This window comes from Trachemys scripta, chromosome 4, assembly GCF_013100865.1.
Source record: "Trachemys scripta elegans isolate TJP31775 chromosome 4, CAS_Tse_1.0, whole genome shotgun sequence".
Taxonomy (NCBI): domain Eukaryota; kingdom Metazoa; phylum Chordata; order Testudines; family Emydidae; genus Trachemys; species Trachemys scripta.
The window spans coordinates 58,645,461-58,655,234 of record NC_048301.1 but is presented as its reverse complement, the minus strand read 5'-3'; the positions used below and the strand labels follow the sequence as shown (position 1 = coordinate 58,655,234).

At 48.1% G+C, this 9,774-nt stretch overlaps 1 protein-coding gene across 1 annotated transcript; it reads left to right on the top strand.

The window, feature by feature from the left end:
- The first annotated feature begins 5,976 nt into the window (after nucleotides 1-5,976).
- Nucleotides 5,977-9,662, top strand: SRP14 (signal recognition particle 14). The gene is made up of 5 exons (XM_034769638.1): nucleotides 5,977-6,138; nucleotides 7,033-7,105; nucleotides 7,680-7,792; nucleotides 8,531-8,563; nucleotides 8,970-9,662. The coding sequence occupies exons 1-5, from the start codon at nucleotides 6,115-6,117 to the stop codon at nucleotides 9,057-9,059; spliced, it is 333 nt and encodes a 110-aa protein (XP_034625529.1). The 5' UTR covers nucleotides 5,977-6,114; the 3' UTR covers nucleotides 9,060-9,662.
- Nucleotides 9,663-9,774: the final 112 nt, after the last annotated feature.

Genomic DNA, 9,774 nt, shown 5'->3' with positions numbered 1-9,774 from the left:
TTTGTCTGTGCAGTCATAGCACCCTCTACTGCCTCTTAGGCAATCTGCAGACAGACTGCAACTGCTAATAGGTGCTGAAAAAGATCAATTCTCCAATATTTATTGACCTATAACTAGGGCCCTACCAAATTCACATTCCATTTTGGTCAATTTCGCGGTCATAGGATTTTTAAAATCGTAAATTTCATGATTTCAGCTATTTAAATCTGAAATTTCACAGTGTTGTTATTGTAGGGGGCCTGACCCAAAAAGGAGTTGGGGAAGGAGGGGTCGCAAGGCTATTTGTGTGTGTGTGTGTGTGTGTTTCGGTACTGCTACCCTTACTTCTGTGCTGCTGATGGTGGCGGTGCTGCCTTCGGAGCCGTGCAGCTGGAGAGTGGTGGCTGCTGGTCTGGAGCCCAGCTCTGAAGGCAGTGCCACTGCCAGCAGCAGCGCAGAAGAAAGGATGATACGGTATGGTATTGCCACCCTTGTTTCCAGGCTGCTGCCTGAAGAGCTGGGCCCTCAGTCAGCAACCGCCGCTCTCTGGATGCCCAGCTCTGAAGGCAGCGCAGAAGTAAGGGTGGCAATACTGCAACCCTCCCCCCTCCTAAAATAACCTTGTGACCCTCCTGCAACTCCCTATTGGGTCAGGACCTCCAATTTGAGAAACACTGGTCTCCCCTGTGAAATCTGTATAGTATAGGGTAAAAACACACAAAAGACCAGATTTCACGTGGGCGGGGAGGGCGACCAGATTTCAGAGTCTGTGACATGTTTTTCATGGCCATGAATTGAGTAGGGCCCGACCTATAACTCTAAGGCACTGTTGTGTAATTTTTTTCTCATGCAAACAGCTTGGATCGTTTTACCGTTAAAAAATTAGGTGCTGACCCTAGAGGAAACTTCATCTCTGGGTGTGGGACTGTACACTCAGAGGCTTATCCCTCTACTGAGCTAAAATATTTGGCACGCTTCTTTTTTCATGCATTGGTGAAGAATTATTTCTTCAATATCCATTCTGTCAGGCCCGTGAAGACCAAAAGACAAAGTTTGTCAGTTTCCGAGCTTTATTCGAAATATGAAAAAGCACTAGATCAAATTTCACTTGCTGCAGAGAACCCTACAATTAGAGCTGAACCAATGTAGGACTGACAGGAAATTTCCACTCTTCAGAATTTTGACCTTAGTCAAGAACTACAAGTATTATGGATGGAAAGTGCCCTTTCTCTCCACCCTAATACACTTTGTTTTCACTTAGCCATTTATTGTACAAGGCTAAGAGTCTTACCCTTTTTATATTCTGAAGTTACATTTGTCATTTCCTGAAACTATAACCAGTCATTCTCAGACATAACCCAAAATCCTTTCCATAGCACTTGAGAGAAAGTGTCATATTGGGCAGGATTTTATGTCCTTTAGTGGCAATTAGCATTAGGTGGAGCACGTGGCTTGTGGGGGGAGGCTGAGGGAACCGGGCTTGTTTGGTTTGCAGAGGAGAAGAGTGAGGGGGGATTTGGTGGCAGCCTTCGGCTACCTGAGGGAGGGGGTTCCTGGGAGGATGGAGCTGGGCTGTTCTCAGTGGTGGTGGAGCGGCGGTCTCGGGTTGCAGTGGGGGATGTCTGGGTTGGATGTTGGGAGGAACTGTTTCACTGGGAGGGTGGTGGAGCAGTGGAGTGGGTTGCCTGCAGAGGTGGTGGGGTCTCCATCCTTGGAGATTTTTGGTGCCCGGTTTGACGAAGCCCTGGCTGGGATGATTTAGTTGGGGTTGGTCCTGATTTGCACAGGGGGTTTGATTAGATGACATCCCAAGGTCTCTTCCAACCCCTAATCTTCTATGATTCTTCAAGGAACTTGGCAAATCTACTTCAATATAATTGAAACAAGGAATAAGAGCTGGTTCATGATCCACCATCCCTATAGACTACTTTTGGTAATTCCCTTGGGAACACACTTTATGAATAGTTTTTATAAGTAACACCATAGTATTCTCCTGCAAAGAGTGTAATAAACATATGAATGCTTGTTTGTTATTGTAGCTGTGTTGGTCCCAGGATATTACAGGGACAAGGTAGCTTGAAAACTTCTCTTTCACCAAGGGTACATCTACACTACAGGGAAGAGTCTATTTACGATACGCAAATTCAGCTACGTGAATAGCGTAGCTGAATTCGACGTATCGCAGCCGACTTACCCCACTGTGAGGATGGCGGCAAAATCGACTTCTGCGGCTTTCTGTCGACGGCGTTTACTCCCACCTCCGCTGGTGGAGTAAGAGCGCCGATTCGGGGATCGATTGTCACGTCCCGATGGGACGCGATAAATCGATCCCCAAGAGGTCGATTTCTACCTGCCGATTCAGGCGGGTAGTGTAGACCTAGCCCAACGGAAGTTGGGCCAAGATATTAGCTCACCTACCTTGACTCTCTAATGTGAATGTCTTATGTTCTGGTCCATTCAGGAAGCTCTTTTTGATGAAACATTTATATGGAGAGTTCAGACTGGAAAGGGAAATGGGTGCTGGCAGTGGGATCAGTGGAGAGCACGGTTAGGAAAAACAGCATTGTGAGTAAGGCACAGAGAGGATTAAAATTGGAAATGAAAAAGATAAGTGGTATTCTTCAAGTTCCTGAATAAATCAAGTTCTGCTTACTTGAGAAGCCAGAATGAGATGCCACCATCGTTATTCATTATTGGCACTGATCCCCTCATATTGTAAGTATGAGCACACTTGATCTACTTGGTTCCAGTCTGAACTGCCCTTCAGTGCAAAAATGCACCCAAGCCTTTTGCTAGGCTCTTTGGGCTTGGCTTAGCTCCCTTCATTGGAGAAAAAAAAAGTGGGGATAACTTGTGAATTCACCACCCACTTGTGGTGCCAATGAGAGGTCACTCACAATACATTATGCAAACCTTTGTGACATGATCATCCCTTTCCTTTCTTACATGTCCTCATCAGCAGTAAGATAGTTAACAATGCTGACATTTATATTATCATTTTTGGGCTCTGAGTAAACATCTAATGGAAATGAAGTGGGGCAGTTCACACTTCTCAGAGCTTTTGTTTCAGGAGGTTTGCAAACTCACATAGCACTTCATTAGTTACACTTGACTCATGTAATCATTCTGAATGTGTTCTCCGACCATAAGAGCCGTACATGTCCCCCTGTCTCCCAACTCAAACCTTGAGTTCTGGACTGGGAATCAGGAGATCTACGTTCAATTCCCAGCTCACCACAGACTTGCTGAGTGATGCTAGCCAAATCCCTCATCTCCATGTGCCTCAGCATCCCCATTTGTCAAATGGGAATAATAATGGTTCCCTACATCAGAGGAGTGTTAGAAGGCTATACTCCCTGGACATTTATATGGATGCTGAGAATCGCCATTTACTTTAGTAAAGCTTATTAAAAAATGTGGGAAGGATACAATCCTTTATGCTTCAGGATATAACCCACCTCCATTTTATAGGGCTTAGAAACTTTCAGTAGGAAGAGGTTATGACATAACTCAGGGGTAGGCAAACTACAGCCCATGGGCCACATCTGGCCCACCAGCTGCTTTAATCCCACCCTCGAGCTTCCACTGGGGAGCAGGGTGTGGGGCTTGCCCCGCTCCTGTGCTCTAGCCGGGGAGTGGGGTGTGCGTGCCACAGCTCCGCACTGCTCCCGGAAGCAGTGGCATGTCCCCGCTCCAGCTCCTTTGTTTAGTGGCAGCCAGGGGGCTCTACACGCTGCCCCAACCCCAAGGGCAGCCTGCGGACAGAGCAGTGCGCAGAGCTGCCTGGCTGCACCTCTGCGTAGGACCTGGAGGGAGGACAAGCTGCTGCTTTCAGGAGCTGCTTGAGGTAAGTGCCTTCTGGAGCCTGCACCCTGAGCCCCTCCTGCGCCCCAACCCACTGCCCCCGCCCTGATTCCCCTCCTGCCCTCCAAACCCCTTGGTCCCAGCCTGGAGTACCCTCCTACACCCCAAATCCCTCATCCCCAGCCCCACCCCAGAGCCATCACTTCCAGATGTAGCCCCCCCCGCCCTCCCACCTGGAGTCTCCTCCTGCATCCTGAACTCCTCATTTCTGGCCCCACCCCAGAGCCTGCACCCCCAGCCACAGCCCTCATCCCCTTCTGCATCCTAACCCCAATTTTGTGAGCATTCATGGCCTGCCATGTAATTTCCATTCCCAGATGTGTCTCTCAGGCCAAAAAGTTTGCCCACCCCTCTCATAACTGCTTATTTCCTGCACCCTTCGCTGAAGTATCTGGTATTGTAGAGTTGCCAATTTTGGTTGGCTGTATTCCTGGAGATTTCATCACATGACATAATCTATAATTAAAGATTAATCTTAAATCCAGGAGACTCCAGGCCAATCCTGGAGGGTTGGCAACCCCAGGACCAGCTGCCCGGATCTTGGAGCTGGTGTGTCAGCTCCGGCACCCAGGCACCCGGCGGGCAAAGGGGGGCTGGCAAGGGAGGGAGACGGGGGGGCTCAGCTTTGAGGCTTGTGCCTGGGCCGCTGCACCCGGGGCCGGGAGCACAGCCTGGAGGCTGCTCCAGCCCTGCAGCCCGCGGGGTAGCACGGTGGGTCTGGGCGGGAGCAGCGTGGAGCGGGCAGGGGCCGGTTGGGCGGCGTGGGCCGAATCCCTGCTGCTGCCAGGGAGCCCTGCACCTCTGCAGATGACACTAAACTAGGAGGTGTGGTAGATACACTAGAGGGTAGGGATCGGATACAGAGGGACCTAGACAAATTAGAGGATTGGGCCGAAAAAAACCTGATGAGGTTCAACAAGGACAAGTGCAGAGTCCTGCACTTAGGACGGAAGAATCCCATGCACTGCTACAGACTAGGGACCGAATGGCTAGGTAGCAGTTCTGCAGAAAAGGACCTAGGGGTCACAGTGGACGAGAAGCTGGATATGAGTCAACAGTGTGCTCTTGTTGCCAAGAAGGCTAACGGCATTTTGGGCTGTATAAGTAGGGGCATTGCCAGCAGATCGAGGAACGTGATCGTTCCCCTTTATTCGACATTGGTGAGGCCTCATCTGGAATACTGTGTCCAGTTTTGGGCCCCACACTACAAGAAGGATGTGGAGAAATTGGAAAGAGTCCAGCGGAGGGCAACAAAAATGATTAGGGGTCTGGAGCACATGACTTATGAGGAGAGGCTGAGGGAACTGGGATTGTTTAGTCTCCAGAAGAGAAGAATGAGGGGGGATTTGATAGCAGCCTTCAACTACCTGAAGGGGGGTTCCAAAGAGGATGGAGCTCGGCTGTTCTCAGTGGTGGCAGATGATAGAACAAGGAGCAATAGTCTCAAGTTGCAGTGGGGGAGGTCCAGGTTGGATATCAGGAAAAACTATTTCACTAGGAGGGTGGTGAAACACTGGAATGGGTTACCTAGGGAGGTGGTGAAATCTCCTTCCTTGGAGGAGGTTTTTAAGGCCCGGCTTGACGGAGCCCTGGCTGGGATGATTTAGCTGGGAATTGGCCCTGCTTTGAGGACACGCGCCGCATGTGGCCGGGGCGGCGAGAGGTGTGTCCCGCTGGGAAGGAGCCGCAGCTGCGAGTGGCCGGGAGAGGTGCGGGGCTCCCTGGCTGCAGGGGGGATTTGGCGCCTGCCGCCCACCCGGCTACTGCCCGCTCCGCGCTGCCCCTGCCCGGATCCACCGCGTGCCGCATATGCCCATGGCGAGCCGGGGGGCGGGAGGCTCCGCGGGGAGGGCAGCGCGAGGGGCTGAGGCCTGCTAATGCCCCCAGCCCCTTTTAAACGCCTTTTTTTTTTTTGCTCCCCCCCTTTTTTCCCCCTCCCCCCCATCCCGATATTTTGGACTGCTGATCTGGTCACCCTAACTGTGCCCACCCGCCCGAGTCCGCCCAAAGGGAGCAGGGCCGGAGGGGGCGCGCACACGGCGGCTCCCCAGGACCCCCGACCCCAGCCGGGCTGACAGGGAGACGCCCAGGGCTGAGGCTGCAGCGTCCCGGGACGGGCTCAGGCGGGACCCGTAGCACAGTCCCCCGCCCCAGGCGCTCTCAGGCTGCGTCGCGGGGGGCGGCGGGGAGCAGCTGCCCCGCCCCGCGTTCCATGGTGCGAGCTCGGAGCGGCTCTTCCGCTTCCGGGGCAGGCGGCGGCGGGTCGGCGCGATGGTGCTGCTGGAGAGCGAGCAGGTGCGGGCCAGGCTCCGCGGCGCTGTCCCCGGCCCATCCCGCTCCATGGGCCCCAGGCCGGCGGGGGCTGCCGGGCGCCCCTTCGGCCTCTGTCCGGAGCGGAGCCGCTCCCGTGCGGCATGTACGGGTCCCCGCGGGGCCGGGCCGCTCAGTGGGCGCCTGGACACACTCCTCGGGGCAAGGTGTCCCCTGCCCTGCCCATAAACCCCAGGGGCCGGCAAGGCTCCGGGCCTCGCCTAAGAGACCGGGGCTTCGGCTGGTCAGTCTGCTTGCAGGCAGCGGTTGCTTGAAAGGGGCCTTGGCCAGCTGAAGAACAGTAGCGCTGCGGCGGACCGGCTCTTAGTGTCCCTTTCACCAGCTGCGGGGTTGGTTCCCCCTGGCATTGCGCTCAGCAGGGACAGACACCGAGGGGTCGGCCTGACTTTCAGGTTCTCTCATGCCAGCAAATTGCTGTTCTGCTTGATTTGCAAACGCTCAAGAAAGTGTCTAAATCAAGCTGGAGTGTCTTCCTCTGATTTTAAAAATATAAACTTATAGAAGAACATAGTAATGATAATACGGATGCTACTAACGTCTAGATTTTACAAAACATTGTTGATAAAAACAGTGTTCCCATCTAAGCTACTTTAAATAGCTTAGTTCCCTCTGTCTTTTGGGTGAAGGAAGTTATATAAATACTTTCTTCATACAACACCTGCACTGGTTTAATCCTTGCAAATTCTGTGTATAAGTTGCTGGGAAGCATTGTGTTGTAAGAATGCTACTTTAATGAGACATCTGCCGTTAATTACATTGAGAATGGCAATATTTGCTACCTAGCAGAAAACTTCCATGTCTATTGCCCTCCTCCCCCAGTGGTCTTAACCAGAGATGGGTCTCTTCTTTCATTTACAGTTCTTGACAGAACTAACAAGGCTTTTTCAAAAATGCAGAACCTCAGGGAGTGTTTACATAACACTGAAAAAATGTAAGTATCAGTGCCTTTATATTGGATTAAAGGAACACTGTTCGTTTATATCAAAGTTCTCCTGTTCCTAATACCGTTATCATTAAATAAGAGTTTAAAAAATCCAGGTGAAGCGATTTATGCTCTTTGTGTACTTTTTCCATTTCTCTCAGTTTAGGCAAAGAAAAGTCAAGTTGTTTCACTTTCAAATTGTTAGTGATGCACTGTTTGAAATTTAAACATTGCAATGAAATGTTGAACAGCTCTCATTGGAACTTTTTAAAAGATATTATGGACATTTTATTTCTCAGATTTATAAATGCTGTAGAGAGGAGGTGAACTGGGCCAGCAAAATAGCTCACTATCCCTTCCTGAGGGGAGGCATATGCTGCATAGCTTCAGGGTATAACCTGTGCAGAAAAATCTTTGATATGGTGTCTTGAATTCCAAATTGCTTTACAAGCTAGTGGTATATAGGTTGTTGTTGGTGGTGGTGGTTGGCATCCTCTTGATGCACTGAGAGTTTGGAAAAATTTATCTGTTTTAATAAAATCTGGATAAACAGATTATGACATGCCTTTGGTTTTCAACACAGATGATGGTCGAACAAAACCCATTCCACGTAAGGGCCACGTGGAAGGTTTTGAGCCAGCGGACAATAAATGTCTTCTGAGAGCAACGGATGGGAAGAAGAAGATTAGCACAGTGGTAAGTAGCAAATCTGGGTCAGAGAGAGCATGCAAACTAGTTTGTTCCTGAAATAATTGCCTGCATCATTCAGGCTGAAGGCCAACTTTAGCTCATGTAGCATTGTCTGGAATTTTTACATGTGGTGAATAAACCATCAGTGTCAGGTCTGAGAGCAGTCACAGCTTGGGCATATGAAGATAGCATGGGCATTTGGATGCTGGAGATACGGGGCTCAGTGTTCCCGAGAGAGTTTGAATATGCTGTGGGAGAACTTGAATGAATGTCACAAATGAATGAAAAGGAATCTGAAGAGACTACATTATGTTGAAAAACTAGCCAGGATAATTTAGTCTGTAATCTAGACAGAAGTGGAAGGCACTGGAATAAGCAGATGTAATTGGCTTGGGACTTTACATTGAGGATTGTTCACTGTTTGAAAGTTTGTAGATTTGGAGAGGAAATGCTACCCTTTTACTAAGAGGTGACTTACATTGGTGATGGTAGGAGAGGGAATAGTCCTCCAAAAAACTAGATCTGTTACCAAGAGTACTTTCCTGTTACCCCTCCACATGTGGTCTCTGAACCTATTTTGATGTCAACTCTTCATGAGATTGAATGTGGTCACTTGATCAGACATAAGTGCTGCTAGGTGGGACCTAGTGTTTAACTGACAGGAAAATGTCTATTGAAATTTTTAGTCCTAGGATAAAATGTTTCCAGTATTTTATGCTTAACACCTGAATTTGCTTTTCACAGGTAAGCTCAAAGGAAGTAAATAAATTCCAGATGGTAAGTTTCCTATGTTCTCTCTCTTCTTCTCTTTTTGTTTTCTGTATTGTAAGGAGGAATATTCAATAATTTAAGATAAGCCATGGAAAGCTACAAATCATTCTCCCATCCCTAAATGGATGGGTTGGTTAAATATTTAAAATTATAGGACAGATGCTTTCATATCTTGATATGTATATGGTCTCTCCATTTGCATGAAATTCTCCAAAGCATCTTATTTAACTCTTGTATCATTGTGGGGAAGAAAAGGGTGGTTTCCTGATGAGTTTGAACATTCTGTAAAAAGGAGCTATGTGGAAATATAGGTTATCTAAAATGGAGATTTTAGATAATTTTTATTTTTGACTCCAGTGCACTGCCTCTGAGTATTTGGTCTATCTTAAAGATGCTTATTTCATGATTGCAGGCCTATTCCAACCTGTTGAGAGCTAACATGGATGGCCTGAAGAAGAAAGACAAGAAAAGCAAAAATAAGAAAAGTAAAGCAACCCAGTGATGGAACAGAATGTCTTTCCATCACTGCAAGACTTGCATTCTAGCCTTCAAAGTCCATTTTTTCCTAAGTCAACACTTTCTTTTGGCAGTAGAATACTGAGATGTGAATAGTACCTTCGCTTAAATAAAATGAAAATAAAAGGTGGTTTCTGTAGATTATTTGGCAGGAACATTCACAGGATTAGACTGAAACCTCTTCACTCTCAGCTGCTGTGTTTTGTTACACAGGATAGTCAGTGTAAACTGTTTTGGGGGATGCAGTGGGTGGTCACAAGGGCAAAGTAAGAATAGATCTTTAGTGAATGAAAGCCTAATTCTGTAGATAAGCTTCATGTAAACTAAGTAAGGAAGTTGAGAATTAGTGGGAATATTGACTTTTTTTCTATTTTAGCTTCTAGAAGTTGTTGGAGGTTAAGAGGTCATGACCAAAAAAAGCAAGTCCTACAGCTTCACGTTATAAGTGCAATGACTGTTTTAGTAAAAGTCTCATTATTGGGTGATTCTTAGTTTGAATGGTTATATTGCTACCACTCTGAAAACTGTAAATATAGTATTATTTGCTTGTTCCTATTAAACAATCAGAAATGCATTTGGTTGAAATGACTACTGTAATTGTATTGGTCTTTAGTGAACGATTAGTCTGATCATATACTAGTCCATGTTTACAGTGGGGATCCAAGCCAGTCACACAGGTCTTGTACTACTTACAAGTAGTG